This window comes from Oncorhynchus kisutch, linkage group LG26 (genome assembly GCF_002021735.2).
Source record: "Oncorhynchus kisutch isolate 150728-3 linkage group LG26, Okis_V2, whole genome shotgun sequence".
NCBI classification, from domain to species: domain Eukaryota; kingdom Metazoa; phylum Chordata; class Actinopteri; order Salmoniformes; family Salmonidae; genus Oncorhynchus; species Oncorhynchus kisutch.
The window spans coordinates 47679665-47703838 of record NC_034199.2 but is presented as its reverse complement, the minus strand read 5'-3'; the positions used below and the strand labels follow the sequence as shown (position 1 = coordinate 47703838).

At 43.1% G+C, this 24174-nt stretch overlaps 1 protein-coding gene across 1 annotated transcript; it reads left to right on the top strand.

Moving 5' to 3' along the window:
- The first annotated feature begins 1573 nt into the window (after nucleotides 1-1573).
- LOC109885438 (motor neuron and pancreas homeobox protein 1-like) lies at nucleotides 1574-4279 on the top strand. The gene is made up of 3 exons (XM_020477280.2): nucleotides 1574-2447; nucleotides 3455-3615; nucleotides 3873-4279. The coding sequence occupies exons 1-3, from the start codon at nucleotides 2045-2047 to the stop codon at nucleotides 4242-4244; spliced, it is 936 nt and encodes a 311-aa protein (XP_020332869.1). The 5' UTR covers nucleotides 1574-2044; the 3' UTR covers nucleotides 4245-4279.
- Nucleotides 4280-24174: the final 19895 nt, after the last annotated feature.

The window sequence follows — 24174 nt, the reverse complement described above, 5'->3', positions numbered from 1 at the left end:
TGTGTATCTGTGTATCTTTGCAACGTATGCGGTTTGTTCAACATGTAACACTGTTCAGCGAATACAGAGTGAATCGAGACGATGTCTTTGGTGAAATGTGGGTCTGTTTGACTTTAGCACCATGCTACGTCTCCAGGACGTTGATATTCTGCTCATCAGCTGTGAACAAATCACTTTACATAAACTGCTGAGATGTTTTGTGATTAGGAGTAGTGATTAGTGGGGGAGAAAAAAAAAGCTCCGACATTTTCTTTCTCGGATATTAGACAGTTTCACTAGTTGATAATGATTATCATGATATCTGTAATCGGTGATAAGCACCCTGTGTTCTGTCAACTCAACCACCAAATAAAGTTTATTGAACAGCAATAAATTGATAAGCTTTAATAGGCTTTTATGTATGTTTTGATGATGAAGCAAACCTAATGTGGAAAAGGGCCAACAGGTTTGTGTGTGTGTGTGTGTGTGTGTGCTTAGCCTATTTGTGAGTTACTGTGTGAGTGAGTGTGGGAGAATTGTGTCTGAATCTCAGTTGGTGAAACTGATACCAAATATTTGTAGTTCGTAGTTTTGTAGTAGACTATAATAAATAGATATAATGCAAAATGTATTGATAATAATTATATGACCTAAAGGTTTACAGATATGATAACATTATGATAACATTTTTTATTCGTTTTGAACAAAAAGGCCTATGAGGCCATTTTCACTTTCATTTTTCAAAGGCGTGTGAATAGAATGCCATGAATAAAAAATACAAATCCTAAACCATACTGTGCCTTACAGCATCAAACAAAATTTTAACATTTGATGTAGAAAATATTTCAAGTTAATGTATATTCTCCGTATATAGTGCATTTATAATAGGTCTATTGGTCATTACTTCTTCCTTTTGGGAATACATTTTTTGGGGGAAATCAGTTATATTTTATTTAATTGAGGAGAATTGATCAAATGTCCATGGACAGTATGAAAGCAGAAATACATCATGATGGTTTTGAATCGAAACGATAGCGCCTTTCTCTCACGGCTTGCGCTCGTTATATTCCAATGCAGGCTGCTTCCTAGAATAGATGACCAATTCGAAAATAATCTTCCCTCCAAATGTGTAATTGTAGAGTCACCTATATAATACAATGTTGGCCTAATTCAAACAACGATATATTTACTCGAGTTGTCAGCTACATTTCTAACCATTTGGTTATTTATAGTGTCAGGTGCTTTGTGTGATAAAACAAGTAAAAAATAACTGCGCGGTTATGATACATGATACATGACATACGGGCTATATTATTATTTGTTTAGGCTACAAATGTATAGACGTAAAGTTATTTTGAGCCACACCACCCTGCCGACCATTACGTTTCTTTTTCTACACTATTTTCTCCGCGCTTTGTGAATTCCACTTGGGGGAAGTCTAAACGGGATCCGTGGGACGTCCCAAATCTGATGTCACACTACTGAAGTTACATTTTATTAAACGGTTTTAGTAAGGGTTAAAGTTAGTTAATGATTATTGTTAAAGTGCAGGTTAGGGTTAGGGTAATGGACGTCCCAAGGTCTCGGATAGCACTAACTATTCTACGAGCGCCCAAGAAGTACAGTGTGGCGAGCTCGAGCGCACTAGCAGTGTGAACCGGACCGTAATGAACTCATTATAAAGCTGTCTGACCCGATGTGTTCGCTGAGATTAGCCAATCAGAGTCTGGGCTGGAGAGCTTCAACAGCAGAGCGGTGTGACAACATTTGTCAGTTGCAGGTGGAGACGTATTAGCACAGGACAGGACAGGAGGAGAGACTGGAAACACCGCCGGAGAAATTGGGCTATAACAAAGAAGGATATTGTCAAGAAAGTGATAACGTAACGTTTTATAATAATTGATTGAAAAAAAACTGAAACATTCTGTGTAACAGCAGTTTTAAAACTCTGGACAAGATGTTCTATCATTTTGTCTAGAACAACTATTTCCGACAAAACTTTACCCTGAACAATCATTCTAATTGCACAATTTGAGTTGGAGGAAAGTTTCAGGAAAGGTCTACAATGGCGAAATCTAAGAACTTTGGAATCGACGCGCTGTTGGCGCACCGGGACAGCTCCCCGGGATTGCGTTTTGAGGACAGCCGCGTTTCTTACCACCCGTCGGAAACACCATCCCCGCAGAGGACCCACATTCAGAACGGAATGATCCACAAACCGGGTCTACTGAACTTCTCCCAGCCGGGACTCACCCAGCTGTCTCAGGGGGCCATCCATGGAATGTATCCCACTCACATGTACCGCATCGCGGCCCTGGGGGGGCAGCACCCTACCTTTACCTACCCCGGTTTTGCGCAGCATGCCCAGCAGTACCCAGAGCACCTACACCCGGCAGCTGTGGCTGGGTTCCCGTTAGAACACTGGATTAGATCCGGAATGATGCTTCCAAAACTAGGGGACTACGGTAGTAAGTAGCCTGGAGTGGTCCCATTTATATTTTTTTGAATATAATTAAAATAAGTATCTTTGTCACTGTTCATATTAGAAGTTTATTGTGTGATAACAAAAGTAGTTGTAAATAATGTATTAAGACTGAATGTTGTCTAACGCTTAAGACAAATGTTGCTGCTAAATTGTTTTGGTATAGCTTTTCATTTTAATTCATTTGCCCCCTTTTTAATTAATTATTTGTACTTTTATAATTTCATTGAACAATGTGTGAATTTACTACATTGTGTTATAATGTTAAATAAAAATATTCCCTCCGTGTTTTAGATCTTGCTATTTGGAATTATTCCAAATTATGAACTCCGTTTTAAATAATTTACAAAACATAAGCAGTCGAAAATAAACTATAATTGAATAAATAATATTTTAATTAATAGGCCATAGCCATGCCAGATGTTTAACAATTAGGTAAATAGGGAAATAGGTCCACTTCCGTCAATAAAATCCCGGGATCACTTATTGCATTTTCATTAATATAATGGCTCTGAGTTTTATAGCCCTGCTTAAAGCAATATCTCTCCATCCTCACATCACCTGCAAACTAAAGTCCATCAAAACGTATCATCAGCTTTTAAAGTTGACACTATTTCTATCTTAGTCCCATCCTCCTCCCTTACAGAACAGCTAAATGAACTTCAAATGACCAAGATCATGTAAACAAGAAAAGAAAAAGAAGAATAAACAACAACAACAACAAAAAACACACAAGTACACATATAAATAATGAAATGTGAAATGAAATGTAGGCTGGGTTTTAGGCCAGTACTTGTAAAACGCCAACTGTTACTGTAAAAACAAATAAAATAATAAATACATTTGATTGATTGAATTGTATTGATATAAAGAAGAATTTGATAACATGTAATAGGAATTATGTCAACATAGTATTCAGAATAAAACGTATTATAATGATTAATAATAATAACATGTGATAATAACCTCTCTCTCTCATGGTCTCCACTCCAGCCTCTTCTCAGGATAATCTGATGGGGAAGTGTCGTAGGCCCAGAACAGCCTTCACCAGTCAACAGCTACTACACCTGGAAAACCAGTTCAAACTCAACAAATACCTGTCCAGACCTAAACGCTTTGAGGTGGCCACCTCTCTCGTGCTCACAGAGACACAGGTGAGCATGATGATCCCTGAACTGATTTTCAATCCTTTGCGTAATTGTTTGCCATTTTATTACTTTGTGCCAGGGATCAAACAAAAATTAATATTGCTTCAAGATTTAGATACATAGTTCAGATCCATCTTCAGTCACTTAGAGGTCCTACACATTCAGACTCAACTAAAAATGAGCTGCAAGTTGTTTGACTGACATGCTTATCCTCATGTGATTGTTATGTTATTTTCTGACGCTGTGTTCCCGGTTCCGTTCAGGTGAAGATCTGGTTCCAGAACAGACGTATGAAGTGGAAGCGGAGCCGCAAGGCCAAGGAGCAGGCAGCCCATGTCCAGGGGGAATACGACTGCCCACACAGGGGGAAGAACAGCACCAAGACTGGGTCTGGAGATACCCGGAACTCTGGTACCCTAGAGGATGAGGAGGATCTGGAAGCAGAAGAGGAAGATAAGGAGGATGTGTTAAGTGCTAGTACATTAGCAGCTGGAGTGGGTTTAGTGTCTCACCCCACAAATGTCCTGAGGCACACCGTTACGGATCTCAGCTATAGTTCTCATGGTTTTTACTCAGAAGATGAACTAGAGGACCGTGGACCTGGGCTGGAGAGGAGGGTTGGGGTGGGGTTATGAGGAGGGTGGGATTGGAGAGGAGGGTTGGGGTGGAGATGGAGGGGTGGGGTTATGAGGAGAGTGGGGCTGGAGAGGAGGGGTGGGGTTATGAGGAGAGTGGGACTGGAGAGGAGGGTTGGGGTTATGAGGAGAGTGGGACTGGAGAGGAGGGTTGGGGTTATGAGGAGAGTGGGGCTGGAGAGGAGGGGTGGGGTTATGAGGAGAGTGGGACTGGAGAGGAGGGTTGGGGTGGGACTGGAGAGGAGGGTTGGGGTTATGAGGAGAGTGGGACTGGAGAGGAGGGTTGGGGTTATGAGGAGAGTGGGGCTGGAGAGGGGGGGTGGGGTTATGAGGAGAGTGGGGCTGGAGAGGAGGGTTGGGGTTATGAGGAGAGTGGGACTGGAGAGGAGGGTTGGGGTTATGAGGAGAGTGGGGCTGGAGAGGGGGGGTGGGGTTATGAGGAGAGTGGGGCTGGAGAGGAGGGTTGGGGTTATGAGGAGAGTGGGACTGGAGAGGAGGGGTGGGGTTATGAGGAGAGTGGGACTGGAGAGGAGGGTTGGGGTGGGACTGGAGAGGAGGGTTGGGGTTATGAGGAGAGTGGGACTGAGAGGAGGGTTGGGGTTATGAGGAGAGTGGGGCTGGAGAGGAGGGGTGGGGTAATGAAGAGAGTGGGGCTGGAGAGGAGGGTTGGGGTGGGGCTGGAGAGGAGGGGTGGGGTTATGAGGAGAGTGGGGCTGGAGAGGAGGGTTGGGGTTATGAGGAGAGTGGGGCTGGAGAGGAGGGTTGGGGTGGGGCTGGAGAGGAGGGGTGGGGTTATGATGAGAGTGGGACTGGAGAGGAGGGGTGGGGTTATGAGGAGAGTGGGATTGGAGAGGAGGGTTGGGGTTATGAGGAGAGTGGGGCTGGAGAGGAGGGGTAGGGTTATGAGGAGAGTGGGACTGGAGAGGAGGGTTGGGATGGGACTGGAGAGGAGGGTTTGGGTGGAGCTGGAGGGGTGGGGTTATGAGGAGAGTGGGGCTGGAGAGGAGGGGTGGGGTTATGAGGAGAGTGGGATTGGAGAGGAGGGGTGGGGTTATGTGGAGAGAGGGATTGAAGAGGAGGGGTGGAGTTATGTGGAGAGAGGGATTGGAGAGGAAGGTTGGGGTTATGAGGGGAGTGGGACTGGAGAGGAGGGTTGGGGTGGAGCTGGAGGGGTGGGGTTATGAGGAGAGTGGGACTGGAGAGGAGGGTTGGGGTGGGGCTATGAAGAGAGTGGGATGTTTACTGTGCCCTATTCCCTATATTGTGCCCATAGGACTCTGGTCAAAAGTAGTACACTATATAGGGTGCCATTTGGGATACTACAATAAAATGTCTCAACACTCACGAGCAGGTATCATCATCAACAGTCATGACTAGTGAAGAATGAGAATGTTATGCATAGTAGCCACTACTCGGCTCAGCAGTGGCCCGAAGACATTCACTAGTAAGTGGTTACAAGTCGTTATTCATTTTCTGTTCATCGTAATTTACGTTACATTCAACAAGGGGAGCAAAAAAGGACTTGATACTAGGCTGTGTTTAATGTGCTTTTGACCAATCACATCGAATCTTTTCACATGAGCTGATCTGATTGGTCAAAATACCAATTAGTGGGGGGAAAAAAACTGAATTTGTCTGCTGATGTGAAAGCAGCCCATTTAAGTCCACTAAGCTATTTTGTCGTACATCCGCCCAGTGTTGTCATACGTTTAGAGTCACATGCTATGTTGGATCCTGAACAGCACTGCAAACTCTATTGTTTTTTGTTTTTTTAACTCACAACAACAAAAAACAGATTGTATCCAATTTATTATTTAATAGGCACTTACTATAGTCATTTCTTTGTATTTAACCTATGGAGATGGAAAACTATTTTTTATTTTTATGAAGTTGAATATATGTTGTTTATGACAGAATATTAAAATTAGGTGAAATCAAAAGTCAATTTTGACCAAGTTAAACCTCTCAAAAAGGCACTGAATCGGTGGAATGACCCAAGAGGTGTGATGTGATTGGAGCTAATTGGTGGATCAGGACTTCATTACAGTCGTTAAGATGTGAAGCTGATTTTCCGGAGTTTCTCTGTGGCGCCACACACACACACACACACACACACACACACACACACACACACACACACACACACACACACCTCTCTCTGCCCACCCCTCCCGAGCAGAGCTGTTTAATTTAGGCTATTTCGTTTTCCTGAAAGAGTGTGTTAACAGACAAAGCCTTCACGCTTATTAAACAGGAACACAGTATATCAGTATCACAACGTCAGGAGACTGCTTCATAATCTCCTGTTATTCCTCTGTGTACATTACAAACCCCATGGCCTTTATATTTAACACAATCAGTGGAGCTTGTTTTCCGTGTCAATTAAAAATGCAATTGTTAAAATATTACGACATACTGACTGCATTTGTGTAGGTCTCTTTAAAAACTGTCAGTACCTCTATATCAACAGACCCATAATGCAACACTGCGATCAGAGGCACTCAACGCTGACCCATAATGCAGCACTGTGATCAGAGGCACTCAACGCTGTTTTTTTAAAGTCATCATGAGAGATAGTTTTTACAGTCAACACGAGGGATGGTTTATTACAGTCAACACGAGGGATGGTTTATTACAGTCAACACGAGGGATGGTTTATTAGGGTCAACACAAGGGATGGTTTATTAGGGTCAACACAAGGGATGGTTTATTAGGGTCAACACAAGGGATGGTTTATTAGGGTCAACACAAGGGATGGTTTATTAGGGTCAACACGAGGGATGGTTTATTACAGTCAACACGAGGGATAGTTTTTACGGTCAACACGAGGGATGGTTTATTACAGTCAACACGAGGGATGGTTTATTAGGGTCAACACAAGGGATGGTTTATTAGGGTCAACACGAGGGATGGTTTATTACAGTCAACACGAGGGATGGTTTATTAGGGTCAACACAAGGGATGGTTTATTAGGGTCAACACAAGGGATGGTTTATTAGGGTCAACACAAGGGATGGTTTATTAGGGTCAACACAAGGGATGGTTTATTAGGGTCAACACAAGGGATGGTTTATTAGGGTCAACACGAGGGATGGTTTATTACAGTCAACACGAGGGATAGTTTTTACGGTCAACACGAGGGATGGTTAATTACAGTCAACACGAGGGATGGTTTACTAGGGTCAACACAAGGGATGGTTTATTAGGGTCAACACAAGGGATGGTTTATTAGGGTCAACACGCGGGATGATTTATTAGGGTCAACACGAGGGATGGTTTATTACAGTCAACACGAGGGATGGTTTATTACAGTCAACACGAGGGATGGTTTATTACGGTCAACATAGTGTAACAGTTTAATGATGAGATCATCTAAAAGACAAATAAGGTTCCTATGTAATGAATTTGGGTCTCAGGGGATAGAGAGGGTATTGGTTAAATGAGTGGAAAAATATGAATTAAAGATGAATTATTCCACTGGTTGAAGGCAGAGAGAAACAGAACAATTGTGTGTGTGCTGAGGTTTATGGGTGGTCATATCCTACTCCAGGCTGTTGTGTAGTAAGGGGTGTTGGCGAGCCCGTGGAGATTGATTACACACACAAAAGACTGTATCATCCTAAATTGTTTTACTTCGACTGGTATAAATGAGGTATTCTCAATTTGTTGAAACTAAATATAAGATTCAATGAACCCTGTATTTCAAGTTGAACCTATTTAGTAACATAAATACAAAACATTTGTTCATCTTTTTCCAAGTAGATTTTTCACTTCGGAATTACTTACCCAAATGTCTTCAATTGGATTTACAAGCAACAAAATCAACAAAATCAATTCCTTGCAAGTGAAGAAAATATGATAGTTCAATAACATGAAAAAATGACTTAAAATCTATTCTTTACGTAAAACCTTCATTTTTATTAGCCAGGATTTAGTAACCAATTTTGTCCCCCCTCAGCAATGGACGTTTTAATCAGGCTCTTAAGCAGCACATGCACTTATGAAAGTTACATCACAGACTCAATGCTGGCAGTCAAATCAAAGTGAGAAAAAAAATGGATGAACTGGAATGACATTCACTCTCATGGGTGATCATAAAATAACAAGGTTAAAGCCACGACCCCCAATAAGCCACGCCCCAACTCTTTTGATAGGTGACAATGCTGAGGTGCAAATTAGATTTCATTCAATAAAAAAATTCACATTGATTCACCAAATTCGTTATTGGATTTCAGACAAATTGAATAGAATAGATTGAATGAACTAAAAGTGTAATTTTTCTGTTATACCATCAGTAAAACACACTTCAGATGAACAACAGCGTTGGACCACTTTTTACAGTGGAGGTACAACGTGACTGTGATCCTGGCGAGAGGACCAGAATCATCTCTGCTAATTGTTTTATATGTACTGAAACAAATGGGGGTGTACTAGCCAATTAGAGTGGAGAAACAGTACAAGGCACCTCTTCTTAATAAGATGTGTTGCGATTCCATGTGCTTCCTACATCATTAGTACTTCACTTTGCATTAATACATTTTCTTATTTAACCAGGCAAGTCAGTTGAGAACAAACCCTAACCCAGGCGACGCTGGGCCAATTGTGCGCCTCCTTATGGGACAACCCAATCACGGCCCGTTGTGATACAGCCTGGAATCGAAACCAGGGAGTCGGTAGTGACGCCTACTAGCGCTGAGATACGGTGCCTTAAACTGCTGCGCCACTCGGGAGCCCCAATATAGGAAAAGGTTTCAAAGCGCAACATCCTCCCCTAATATTCATCTTGTGGATGGTGTTGGTGAGATTCAATACAACCAGAGATGGAAAGGTTGACCACAGTGTAGGAAACATGCAACAATTAGACTATAGTATGGTAATAGCATGGCATTACTGGCCTCTAGTGGAACTATTACAATACGTCATGTACTTTAAGTGGATAAAAGCAGTCGGGGGGGGAATCCTAAACCCCTCTTGTACATACCAACGTAATGTCTGTTAATTTGAAGTGTAATGTAATTTGTCAGCTGCTCAATTAAATTCTGGGCCCCATACATGTAAAGAGAAGAGATTAAGAAATGCTGGACTGAAGAGTGAAAACCAGAACAAGGTGCTCCACCCTCTTTCTTTGCAAGCTACTGACCTGAATGTCCCCTCCACTTTCCGAAATAAAGCCCCACAGTGGTGTCATAATACCCATAAAACCTAGCGGTCAAACAGGGAAATAGTTCCAATTGCTTTTCCACCATTAATTTTTCCCATAGGGGAGTTTAGGAAACACTTAAAATAAGGGCTGTGTTTCGTGTAGGCTCACTCTGGCGTGACGTTTTGGTAACCGTGTAAATCTCTCTCGGACAAGGTGAAAGGTTAGCTAAAAGTGTTTAAGGTTATTGGAAGGGTTAGCAAACATGCTAAAGCAGTTGCAAAGTATCTAAAATGTAGTAAGTAAAAGTATCTAAAGTATCTAAAAAAGTAGTTGAAAAGTAAATAATGAACAAAAATACTAAAGTTGTCTGTGATGAGATTGAAACCTTCGGGTTGCTAGACGTTCGTGTTATACATCCACCCTGACCAACTACAATGCTTTTGTTTTTTCCCTTAAAGATGCACTATGCAGAAATCGCTCTGGCATTTCCTGGTTGCGAAAGTGAACTAATTACCCTAGTTTTAATTTGTGCGACATAACAAGCAGTCATTGTGTAGAGAATCACTGTACAATCTATTTACCATCACAAAAAAAATATTTTCAGCTCTTTGAAGCGAAACGGAAAGTAAAAGATGAAAAAAAAAAAACCTTAAACACGGGAAGCATAGAAATAGTGTACATAGAACCGATCTACTGCTTCTTTGACTTCCTTTCAATGAGAATGAAAGATCTATAACACATTTCTATGTGAATTTGGATTGGTCACCCAAAAAAGTGACCTATTATATCTTTAACGCAACCATCTGTCTTATGTAACCGAACGTAACATATCATACTAATTGGAGTGTCTAACAGTTGTCGTTGGTGGAAGAAGGAGAGGACCAAGGTGCAGCGTGGTATGTGTTCATGATCTTTATATTACACTGAACAAAAAGATCAAAAACGGAACAAACGAAACAGTCCTGTCTGGTACAGAGACAGAAAACATCTACCCACAACTCAAGGGTAGAAAACAGGTTACCTATGTATGGTTTTCAATCAGAGACAACAATTGACAGCTGCCTCTGATTGGGAACCATACCAGGCCAAACACATAGAAATACAAACATAGAACAAAACATAGAATGCCCACCCCAACTCACGCCCTGACCAAACTAAAATAGAGACATAAAAAAAGGAACTAAGGTCAGGACGTGACAAAGACATCATAGTTGATGTGTTTACTCCAACCAGACTGACCCAGTTCCTGCTCCTCCTCGTGCTCCAGCTCCTGCTCCTGCTCCAGCTCCAGCTCCTGCTCCTGTTCCTGCTCCAGCTCCTGCTCCTGCTCCTGCTCCTGTTCCTGCTCCTGCTCCAGCTCCTGCTCCTGCTCCTGCTCCTGTTCCTGCTCCTGCTCCTGTTCCTGCTCCTGCTCCTGCTCCTGTTCCTGCTCCAGCTCCTGCTCCTGCTCCTGTTCCTGTTCCTGCTCCTGCTCCAGCTCCTGCTCCAGCTCCTGCTCCAGCTCCAGCTCCAGCTCCAGCTCCAGCTCCTACTCCTGCTCCTGCTCCTGTTCCTGCTCCTGCTCCAGCTCCAGCTCCTGCTCCAGCTCCTGCTCCAGCTCCTGCTCCTGCTCCTGCTCCAGCTCCTGCTCCTGCTCCTACTCCTGCTCCTGCTCCTGCTCCAGCTCCGTGACAGTGTCTCGGATTTACATTTACACAATATGAAATGCTCTAAGACCAGGTTGGGTTTATTTTGTCTAATATAAGTTTCATAATGAGTGTACTGCTATACACTGAGTCTAACAAACATTAGGAACGCATTCATGATATTGAGTTCCACCCTCTTTTGCCCTAAGGAACAGTCTCAATTCATTGGGGCTTGAACTCTACAAGGTGTCGAAAGCAGATCCACAGAGATTCTGACCCATGTTTATTTAATTTTTTATTGATCCGTTATTTTACCAGGTAAGTTGACTGAGAACACATTCTGATTTGCAGCAACGACCTGGGGAATAGTTACAGGGGAGAGGAGGGGGATGAATGAGCCAATTGTAAACTGGGGATTATTGGGTGACCATGATGGTTTGAGAGACAGCTTGGGAATTTAGCCAGGACACCGGTGTTAACACCCCTACCCTTACGATGTGTGTGACAGGTGTGTGCCTTTCCATATCATGTCCTATCAATTGAATTTACCACAGGTGGACTCCAATCAAGTTAAGATTGGAGACGGTGCCAGACACACGCAGGAACCAACCCTATGAACCATGCCTACAGTTGAAGTTGGAAGTTTACATACACCTTAGCCAAATACATTTAAACTCAGTTTTTCACAAATCCTGACATTTAATCCTAGTACAAATGCCCTGTCTTAGGTCAGTTAGGATCACCACTTTATTTTAAGAATGTGAAATGTCAGAATAATATTAGAGAGAAGGATTTATTTGAATGGTTTATTTCAGCTTTTATTCCTTTCATCACATACCCAGTGGGTCAGAAGTTTTCATACACTCGATTAGTATTTGGTAGCATTGCCTTTAAATTGTTTAAATTGGGTCAAACGTTTCAGTTAGCCTTCAAACAAGCTTCCCACAATAAGTTGGGTGAACTTTGGCCCATTCCTCCTGACAGAGCTGACAGAGCTGGTGTAACTGAGTCAGGTTTGTAGGCCTCGTTGCTCGCACACGCTTTTTTCATTTTTGCCCACAAATTTTCTATGGGATTGAGGTCAGGGCTTTGTGATGGCCACTCCAAAACCTTGACTGTGTTGTCCTTAAGCCATTTTGCCAAAACTTTTGGAAGTATGCCTGGGGTCATTGTCCATTTGGAAGACCCATTTGCATCCAAGCTTTAACTTCCTGAATGATGTCTTGAGATGTTGCTTCAATATATCCACATACTTTTCCTCCCTCATGGTGCCATCTATTTTGTGAAGTGCACCAGTCCCTCCTGCAGCAAAGCACCCCCACAACATGATGCTGCCACCCCCATGCTTCATGGTTGGGATGGTGTTCTTCGGCTTGCAAGCCTCCCCCTTTTCCTCCAAACATAACGATGGTCATTATGGCCAAACAGTTCTATTTTTGTTTCATCAGACCAGAGAACATTTCTCCAAAAAGTACGATCTTTGTCCCCATGTGCATTTGCAAACCGTAGTCTGGCTTTTTTATGGCGGTTTTGGAGCAGTGGCTTCTTCCTTGCTGAGCGGCCTTTCAGGTTATTTCGATATAGGACTCGTTTTACTGTGGATATAGATAATTTTGTACCTGTTTCCTCCAACATCTTCACAAGGTCCTTTGCTGTTGTTCTGGGATTGATTTGCACTTTTCGCTCCAAAGTATGTTTATCGCTAGGAGACAGAACCCGTCTCCTTCCTGAGCGGTATGACGGTTGTGTGGTCCCATGGTGTTTATACCTGCATACTATTGTTTGTACAGATGAACGTGGTACCTTCAGGCGTTTGGAAATTGCTCCCAAGGATGAATCAGACTTGTAGAGGTCTGCAATTCTTTTCTGAGGTCTTGGCTGATTTCTTTTGATTTTCCCATGATGTCAAGCAAAGAGGCACTGAGTTAAAAGGTAGGCCTTGAAATACATCCACAGGTACACCTCCAATTGACTCAAATGATGTCAATTAGCCTATCAGAAGCTTCTAAAGCCATGACATAATTTTCTGGAATTTCCCAAGCTGTTTAAAGGCACAGTCAACTTAGTGTATGGTAACTTCTGACCCACTGGAATTGTGATAACAGTGAAATATAAGTGAAACAATCTGTCTGTAAACAATTGTTGGAAAAATCACTTGTGTCATGTACAAAGTAGATGTCCTAACCGACTTGCAGAAACTATAGTTTTTTTAACAAGAAATGTGTGGAGTGGTTGAAAAATGAGTTTTAATGACTCCAACCTAAGTGTAGGTAAACTTCCGACCCAACTGTATATGTAGCTTCTGTGTCTAAGAGAACTAGCAGAGCTCACTTCAGACCGGTACGTCATGGATCTAAGTTTGACCTCTCCAGCTGTTAATAAATAATGATTCATTTAAGATTGACTTCTGGTGGTAATTTCCATGACCATTCCTCTATTGTCCCGGGGTTTTGTCCGGCCGTAGATTGATATTACCAGCTCATCACCCTCTATTGTCCCGGGGTTTTGTCCAGCCGTAGATTGATATTACCAGCTCATCACCCTCTATTGTCCCGGGGTTTTGTCCGGCCGTAGATTGATATTACCAGCTCATCACCCTCTATTGTCCCGGGGTTTTGTCCGGCCGTAGATTGATATTACCAGCTCATCACCCTCTATTGTCCCGGGGTTTTGTCCAGCCGTAGATTGATATTACCAGCTCATCACCCTCTATTGTCCCGGGGTTTTGTCCGGCCGTAGATTGATATTACCAGCTCATCACCCTCTATTGTCCCAGGGTTTTGTCCGGCCGTAGATTGATATTACCAGCTCATCACCCTCTATTGTCCCGGGGTTTTGTCCGGCCGTAGATTGATATTACCAGCTCATCCCCCTCTATTGTCCCGGAGCAATATTGACACTTCCCCCCTTTTTTTCAAGCAAACATCTTTTTAGGGAGCATGTGAGCACACTGGTTCGGTTCGGCTAGCTAGCAAACATCTTTTTAGGGAGCATGTGAGCACACTGGTTCGGTTCGGCTAGCTAGCAAACATCTTTTTAGGGAGCATGTGAGCACACTGGTTCGGTTCGGCTAGCTAGCCGACAGCTGAACTGAAGCATGCCGACGCATCAAGGAACCGTCTTTGCGGAAGGTTCAGTGGAATGACATGTCTCCTTGAACCTGAGCCAGGACAACCGCCCTGTCATCCCTGTCTGTACCGGACATTGTTCAAATAAACAAGGGCACCTGGGGGCATGCAGGCATCCTGGGTGACATTGCGCTGTCAGTGGAACAGCAGGAGGCTACACGGCAGCGCACCAACCCTAACTGGAGCACCAAGAGGAGAGGGAAGGTTGACGGCAATTAAGCGCGTTACTCCGTCACTGCAAAATAAGGTCTTCAAATCACAGTCATTGAATGGGGTGTTGTCTGGGGCAGATAATGAAGAGGAGGGTGTCAAGGGATTCAAAATGGCTACAGGGATGGATGTGTCAGGGCTTTGGGTCACAGGGTCTGGGATCCTTGGTGCCTCACCGAATGGTCTTACCATTGAAGAGGCAGTAAGTTGACCATAATAAACCCTTCCTCGTGTAGACCCTAATAAACCCTTCCTCGTGTTGACCGTAATAAACCCTTCCTCGTGTTGACCCTAATAAACCCTTCCTCGTGTTGACCGTAATAAACCCTTCCTCGTGTTGACCCTAATAAACCCTTCCTCGTGTTGACCCTAATAAACCCTTCCTCGTGTTGACCGTAATAAACCCTTCCTCGTGTTGACCCTAATAAACCCTTCCTCGTGTTGACCCTAATAAACCCTTCCTCGTGTTGACCGTAATAAACCCTTCCTCGTGTTGACCGTAATAAACCCTTCCTCGTGTTGACCCTAATAAACCCTTCCTCGTGTTGACCCTAATAAACCCTTCCTCGTGTTGACCCTAATAAACCCTTCCTCGTGTTGACCCTAATAAACCCTTCCTCGTGTTGACCGTAATAAACCCTTCCTCGTGTTGACCCTAATAAACCCTTCCTCGTGTTGACCCTAATAAACCCTTCCTCGTGTTGACCCCAATAAACCCTTCCTCGTGTAGACCCTAATAAACCCTTCCTCGTGTTGACCCTAATAAACCCTTCCTCGTGTTGACCCTAATAAACCCTTCCTCGTGTTGACCCTAATAAACCCTTCCTCGTGTTGACCCTAATAAACCCTTCCTCGTGTTGACCGTAATAAACCCTTCCTCGTGTTGACCGTAATAAACCCTTCCTCGTGTTGACCCTAATAAACCCTTCCTCGTGTTGACCGTAATAAACCCTTCCTCGTGTTGACCCTAATAAACCCTTCCTCGTGTTGACCCTAATAAACCCTTCCTCGTGTTGACCGTAATAAACCCTTCCTCGTGTTGACCCTAATAAACCCTTCCTCGTGTTGACCCTAATAAACCCTTCCTCGTGTTGACCCCAATAAACCCTTCCTCGTGTAGACCCTAATAAACCCTTCCTCGTGTTGACCCTAATAAACCCTTCCTCGTGTTGACCGTAATAAACCCTTCCTCGTGTTGACCCTAATAAACCCTTCCTCGTGTTGACCGTAATAAACCCTTCCTCGTGTTGACCCTAATAAACCCTTCCTCGTGTTGACCCTAATAAACCTTCCTCGTGTTGACCGTAATAAACCCTTCCTCGTGTTGACCCTAATAAACCCTTCCTCGTGTTGACCCTAATAAACCCTTCCTCGTGTTGACCCTAATAAACCCTTCCTCGTGTTGACCGTAATAAACCCTTCCTCGTGTTGACCCTAATAAACCCTTCCTCGTGTTGACCCTAATAAACCCTTCCTCGTGTTGACCCTAATAAACCCTTCCTCGTGTTGACCGTAATAAACCCTTCCTCGTGTTGACCCTAATAAACCCTTCCTCGTGTTGACCCTAATAAACCCTTCCTCGTGTTGACCCTAATAAACCCTTCCTCGTGTTGACCGTAATAAACCCTTCCTCGTGTTGACCCTAATAAACCCTTCCTCGTGTTGACCGTAATAAACCCTTCCTCGTGTTGACCCTAATAAACCCTTCCTCGTGTTGACCCTAATAAACCCTTCCTCGTGTTGACCCTAATAAACCCTTCCTCGTGTTGACCCTAATAAACCCTTCCTCGTGTTGACCCTAATAAACCCTTCCTCGTGTTGACCGTAATAAACCCTTCCTCGTGTTGACCCTAATAAACCCTTCCTCGTGTTGACCCTAATAAACCCTTCCTCGTGTTGACCCTAATAAACCCTTCCTCGTGTTGACCCTAATAAACCCTTCCTCGTGTTGACCCTAATAAACCCTTCCTCGTGTTGACCCTAATAAACCCTTCCTCGTGTTGACCCTAATAAACCCTTCCTCGTGTTGACCGTAATAAACCCTTCCTCGTGTTGACCCTAATAAACCCTTCCTCGTGTTGACCGTAATAAACCCTTCCTCGTGTTGACCCTAATAAACCCTTCCTCGTGTTGACCCTAATAAACCTTCCTCGTGTTGACCCGTAATAAACCCTTCCTCGTGTTGACCCTAATAAACCCTTCCTCGTGTTGACCCTAATAAACCCTTCCTCGTGTTGACCCTAATAAACCCTTCCTCGTGTTGACCGTAATAAACCCTTCCTCGTGTTGACCCTAATAAACCCTTCCTCGTGTTGACCCTAATAAACCCTTCCTCGTGTTGACCCTAATAAACCCTTCCTCGTGTTGACCGTAATAAACCCTTCCTCGTGTTGACCCTAATAAACCCTTCCTCGTGTTGACCCTAATAAACCCTTCCTCGTGTTGACCCTAATAAACCCTTCCTCGTGTTGACCCTAATAAACCCTTCCTCGTGTTGACCCTAATAAACCCTTCCTCGTGTTGACCCTAATAAACCCTTCCTCGTGTTGACCCTAATAAACCCTTCCTCGTGTTGACCCTAATAAACCCTTCCTCGTGTTGACCCTAATAAACCCTTCCTCGTGTTGACCCTAATAAACCCTTCCTCGTGTTGACCGTAATAAACCCTTCCTCGTGTTGACCCTAATAAACCCTTCCTCGTGTTGACCCTAATAAACCCTTCCTCGTGTTGACCCTAATAAACCCTTCCTCGTGTTGACCCTAATAAACCCTTCCTCGTGTTGACCCTAATAAACCCTTCCTCGTGTTGACCCTAATAAACCCTTCCTCGTGTTGACCCTAATAAACCCTTCCTCGTGTTGACCCTAATAAACCCTTCCTCGTGTTGACCGTAATAAACCCTTCCTCGTGTTGACCCTAATAAACCCTTCCTCGTGTTGACCGTAATAAACCCTTCCTCGTGTTGACCCTAATAAACCCTTCCTCGTGTTGACCCTAATAAACCTTCCTCGTGTTGACCGTAATAAACCCTTCCTCGTGTTGACCGTAATAAACCCTTCCTCGTGTTGACCCTAATAAACCCTTCCTCGTGTAGACCCTAATAAACCCTTCCTCGTGTTGACCCTAATAAACCCTTCCTCGTGTTGACCCTAATAAACCCTTCCTCGTGTTGACCCTAATAAACCCTTCCTCGTGTTGACCCTAATAAACCCTTCCTCGTGTTGACCCTAATAAACCCTTCCTCGTGTTGACCCTAATAAACCCTTCCTCGTGTTGACCCTAATAAACCCTTCCTCGTGTTGACCCTAATAAACCCTTCCTCGTGTTGACCGTAATAAACCCTTCCTCGTGTTGACCCTAATAAACACTTCCTCGTGTTGACCCTAATAAACCCTTCCTCGTGTTGACCCTAATAAACCCTTCCTCGTGTTGACCCTAATAAACCCTTCCTCGTGTTGACCCTAATAAACCCTTCCTCGTGTTGACCCTAATAAACCCTTCCTCGTGTTGACCCTAATAAACCCTTCCTCGTGTTGACCCTAATAAACCCTTCCTCGTGTTGACCCTAATAAACCCTTCCTCGTGTTGACCGTAATAAACCCTTCCTCGTGTTGACCCTAATAAACCCTTCCTCGTGTTGACCCTAATAAACCCTTCCTCGTGTTGACCCTAATAAACCCTTCCTCGTGTTGACCCTAATAAACCCTTCCTCGTGTTGACCCTAATAAACCCTTCCTCGTGTTGACCCTAATAAACCCTTCCTCGTGTTGACCGTAATAAACCCTTCCTCGTGTTGACCCTAATAAACCCTTCCTCGTGTTGACCCTAATAAACCCTTCCTCGTGTTGACCGTAATAAACCCTTCCTCGTGTTGACCCTAATAAACCCTTCCTCGTGTTGACCCTAATGTATCAAGGAATCAATCAAATGTATTTATAAAGCCCTTCATACATCAGCTGATATCTCAAAGTGCTATACAGAACCCCAGCCTAAAACCCCAAACAGCAAGCAATGCATGTGTCACGTTCTGACCTTAGTTCCTTTGTTATGTCTTTGTTTCAGTTTGGTCAGGGCGTGAGTTGGGGTGGGCAGTCTATGTTCTTTTTTCTATGTTGTGTTTTTTTGTGTTTGGCCTGGTATGGTTCTCAATCAGAGGCAGGTGTCGTTCGTTGTCTCTGATTGAGAATCATACTTAGGGAGCCTTTTCCCACCTGTGTTTTGTAGGTGATTATTTCCTGGTTAGTGTTTTTTTCATTCACCTTACGGGACTCTTCAATTGTCGTTTGTTGTTTTGTTCAGTGTTCAGGTATTTTATTGAAAATATGAACACTTACCACGCTGCGCTTTGGTCCTCACCTTCTTCCACCACAGACGATCGTTACAATTATAGTGCAAATAATGCACACTCTGGAATGCCCTTCAAGCCAATCAGAAACAAGTATTCGACAATGCCATGGTATGAACTACTTTATAAACTGGGTGGTTCGAAGCAAGGAAGGGAAGGTCTTATAGCCTCCTTGAAGACCATATTTACCAGCACCAGGTGTATTGAAATGATTTATTACACCAGGTCAGCTCCTCGTCAATGGAAGGAACACCTGCTTCTTCATTGCTAAATTGTAAATATTTTGCCACTATGGCCTATTTATTGCCTTATCTCCCTAATCTTACTACATTGTGTTATTAACTGTATGTTTGTTTATTCCATGTGTAACTCTGTTGTTGTTTGTGTCGCACTGCTTTGCTTTTATCTTGGCCAGGTCGCAGTTGTAAATGAGAACTTGTTCTCAACTGGCCAACCTGGTTAAATAAAGGTGAAATTAAGAAAAAAAAATGTTTTTGTCGTGGACCACCAAAGCCTCCTTCACCATCCAGCGTGATGACTCATATTGCTCCTCTTGTCAGTACCTCTTTTCAATGGTTCAAAAAATAATTCCACATGGTTCATATGCTCCCAGATATATTACATATTGTACATTTGCAAATTCGTAACATATTAATACAAATTATAATTTGTAACGTATCATATGAAATGGGTAATGGACATCATAAAATTAATGCATATCATATGAAATGATTAAATGGAGTGATTTACTTACGGAATAATATGAAAATGCTCTGAGACCAGGTTTATATTTTATCTTTATTTAACCAGGCAAGTCAGTTAAGAACAAATTATAATTTTCAATGACAGCCTAGGAACAGTGGGTTAACTGCCTGTTCAGGGGCAGAACAACAGATTTGTACCTTGTCAGCTTGAACCTGCAACCTCCTGGTTCCTAGTCCAATGCTCTAACCACTAGGCTACCCTGCCGCCCCAGGTTGGTCTGCTGGGCTATAGAACTCTAGAGCAGCACATGAGAAAACCTGTCACCATGTTGTCTGCTATCAGCAGACAGTTCCCTGAGAAAGGACGCTATATCTAGGCTTTCAAATGCAATAAAAGTTTGTATAAACAACTCATTGTCATTTTTTTTATTGTTAGATTACAAAAACAATATATTTTTCATTGCATGTTTATCAAGTGGATCTTCACACTAACTTCGGTGGTAACTAAATGCAAGTCTCATGTCTTGAATCATGTTTTATTCATGTACAGAAATAAGTGAATTTGTCCTCATACTTTTGGTCCCCTAAAATGGGGGGACTATGTACAAAAAGTCCTGTAATTTCTAAACCATTCACCTGATATGGATGAAAATACCCTCAGATTAAAGCTGACAGTCTGCACTTTCACCTCATAGTCATTGTATTGTTTCAAAGTGCTGGAGTACAGAGCCAAAACAACAACAAATGTGTTACCGTCTCATATTCATAGAAGTACTCCAGATATAACAACCTGACCCCAGCCCCCCGACACATAAACTACTGCAGCATAAATACTGGAAGCTGAGACAGGAGGGGTCAGGAGACACTGTGGACCCATCCGAGGACACCCCCGGACAGGGCCAAACAGGAAGGATATAACCCCACCCACTTTGCCAAAGCACAGCCCCCACACCACTAGAGGGATATCTTCAACCACCAACTTACCATCCTGAGACAGGGCCGAGTATAGCCCACAAAGATCTCCGCCATGGCACAACCCAAGGGGGGGCGCCAACCCAGACAGATGACCACATCAGTGAATCAACCCACTCAGGTGACACACCCCTTCCAGGGACGGCATGAGAGAGCCCCAGTAAGCCAGTGACTCAGCCCCTGAATAGGGTTAGAGGCAGAGAATCCCAGTGGAAAGACGGGAACCGGCCAGGCAGAGACAGCAAGGGCGGTTCGTTGCTCCAGAGCCTTTCCGTTCACCTTCCCACTCCTGGGCCAGACTACACTCAATCATATGACCCACTGAAGAGATGAGTCTTCAGTGAAGACTTAAAGGTTGAGACCGAGTTTGCGTCTCGGACATGGGTAGGCAGACCATTCCATAAAAATGGAGCTCTATAGGAGTAAGCCCTTCCTCCAGCTGTTTGCTTAGAAATTCTAGGGACAATTAGGAGGCCTGCGTCTTGTGACCGTAGCATACGTGTAGGTATGTACGGCAGGACCAAATCAGAGAGATAGGTAGGAGCAAGCCCATGTAATGCTTTGTAGGTTAGCAGTAAAACCTTGAAATCAGCCCTTGCTTTGACAGGAAGCCAGTGTAGAGAGGCTAGCACTGGAGTAATATGATAACATTTTTTGGTTCTAGTCAGGATTCTAGCAGCCGTATTTAGCACCAACTGAAGTTTATTTAGTGCTTTATCCGGGTAGCCGGAAAGTAGAGCATTGCAGTAGTCTAACCTAGAAGTGACAAAAGCATGGATAAATTTTTCTGCATCATTTTTGGACAGAAAGTTTCTGATTTTTGCAATGTTACATAGATGGAAAAAAACTGTCCTTGAAATGGTCTTGATATGTTCTTCAAAAGAGAGATCAGGGTCCAGAGTAACGGCGAGGTCCTTCACAGTTTTATTTGAGACGACTGTACAACCATTAAGATTAATTGTCAGATTCAACAGAAGATCTCTTTGTTTCTTGGGACCTAGAACAAGCATCTCTGTTTTGTCTGAGTTTAAAAGTAGAAAGTTTGCAGCCATCCACTTCCTTATGTCTGAAACACAGGCTTCACCATGTTTTCATTGAAATGTACAGCTGTGTGTCATCCGCATAGCAGTGAAAGTTAACATTATGTTTTCGAATAACATCCTCAAGAGGTAAAATATATAGTGAAAACAATAGTGGTCCTAAAACAGAACCTTGAGGAACACCGAAAGTTACAGTTGATTTGTCAGAGGATAAACCATTCACAGAGACAAACTGATATCTTTCCGACAGATAAGATCTAAACCAGGCCAGAACTTGTCCGTGTAGACCAATTTGGGTTTCCAATCTCTCCAAAAGAATGTGGTGATCGATGGTATCAAAAGCAGCACTAAGGTCTAGGAGCACGAGGACAGATGCAGAGCCTTGGTCCGATGCTATTAAAATGTAATTTACCACCTTCACAAGTGCCGTCTCAGTGCTATGATGGGGTCTAAAACCAGACTGAAGCATTTCATATACATTGTTTGTCTTCAGGAAGGCAAGCCTTCCTGAAGGAAGCCTTTTCTAAAAATTTTGAGAGGAATGGAAGATTCGATATAGGCCGATAGTTTTTTATATTTTCTGGGTCAAGGTTTGGCTTTTTCAAGAGAGGCTTTATTACTGCCACTTTTAGCGAGTTTGGTACACATCCGGTGGATAGAGAGCCGTTTATTATGTTCAACATAGGAGGGCCAAGCACAGGAAGCAGCTCTTTCAGTAGTTTAGTTGGAATAGGGTCCAGTATGCAGCTTGAAGGTTTAGAGGCCATGATTATTTTCATCATTGTGTCAAGAGATATAGTACTAAAACACTTGAGCGTCTCTCTTGATTCTAGGTCCTGGGAGAGTTGTGCAGACTCAGGACAACTGAGATTTGAAGGAATACGCAGATTTAAAGAGGAGTCCGTAATTTGCTTTCTAATAATCATAATCTTTTCCTCAAAGAAATTCATGAATTTATCACTGCTAAAGTGAAAGTCATCCTCTCTTGGGGAATGCTGCTTTTTAGTTAGCTTTGCGACAGTATCAAAAAGGAATTTCGGATTGTTCTTATTTTCCTCAATTAAGTTAGAAAAATAGGATGATCGAGCAGCAGTAAGGGCTCTTCGGTACTGCACGGTACTGTCTTTCCAAGCTAGTCGGAAGACTTCCAGTTTGGTGTGGCGCCATTTCCGTTCCAATTTTCTGGAAGCTTGCTTCAGAGCTCGGGTATTTTCTGTGTACCAGGAGCTAGTTTCTTATGAGAAATGTTTTTAGTTTTTAGGGGTGCAACTACATCTAGGGTATTGCACAAGGTTAAATTGAGTTCCTCAGTTAGGTGGTTAACTGATTTTTGTCCTCTGGTGTCCTTGAAGCTGATCAAGAAGCTGATTCAACAGCATGATCATTACACAGGTGCACCTTGTGCGGTGGACAATAAAAGGCCACTCTAAAATGTGCAGTTTTGTCACACAACACAATGCCACAGATGTCTCAAGTTTTGAAGGAACATGCAATTGTCATAATGACTTCAGGAATGTCCACCAGAGCTACCAGATAATTGAATGTTCATTTAACTACCATGAGCAATGTTGTTTTAGAGAATTTGGCAGTACAATCTGTAACCACGCAAGTCCTCCACATCCGGCTTCTTGGCCTGCGCGATCATCTGAAACCAGCCACCCGGACAGATGATGAAACTGAGGAGTATTTCTCTCTGTAATAAATCCTTTTTGTGGAAAAAAACTACTTCTGATTGGCTGGGCTCCCCAGTGGGTGGGCCTATGCCCTCCCAGGCCTATCCATGGCTGTGCCCCTGCCCAGTCATGTGAAATCCATAGATTAGGACCTAATGAATTTATTTCAATTGACTGATTTCCTTTATATCAACTGTAACTCAGTAAAATCGTTGCGTTTATATTTTTGTTCAGTATATGTATTATGTAATTATTAAAACTGCAATTCATTTATATATTTATTTATTTATTTATTCCTCCAATACGATAATAAGGGTGTGTCAATCAAACACCTGTGGGTAGTATCTAACACACCATTGGGTGATCAATGTCATGGCGCGCTGCTTGATTGCTTTTGCCTGCTTTTGCCCCACCTATTTGAAGCTAACCTGCCGTAGCAGCCGTGGTTAGAGAGTTGGGCCAGTAACCGGAAGGTTGCTGGATTGAATCCCTGAGCCGACAAGGTAAACATATGTTGTTCTGCCCCTGGGCAAGGCAGTTAACCTACTGTTCCCCGGGTGCCGTTGATGTAGATTAAGGCAGCCCCTACGCACCTCTCTGATTCAAAGGGGTTGGGTTAAATGTGGAAGACACATTTCAGTTGAATAGATTCAGTTGTATAATAACAATTAGCCACAATAGCGGAATTAGTGGTTTGCCTTCAAAATAAAAGTCCCACAATGAAACTGATGCAAACAGATACAAATAGTAATATCATGCCATAGTTTTACGAGATAAATGCTGAACACGTTTGGAATGTTGTTATTTAACATAAGACAATAATTTATTCATTTGACAAAAAAAATAAAAATATGATGAAATTGCAATGTGGATGCATTAGACTTCCAATACATGTACTATACAGCCTTGCCTATGAATCTTGTGTCCATGAAATGGGGTATCAGCCTACTCAGTGACACCCACAGAACACAACTGTAAAGAGTTTACACAAATATTAGCATCATAACTGACTTTGTCAATGTCCTGCAATAAGAGCTACGATGCTAATATTGGTGTACACTCTTCAAAGTTGTTTTCTGTGGGTGACACT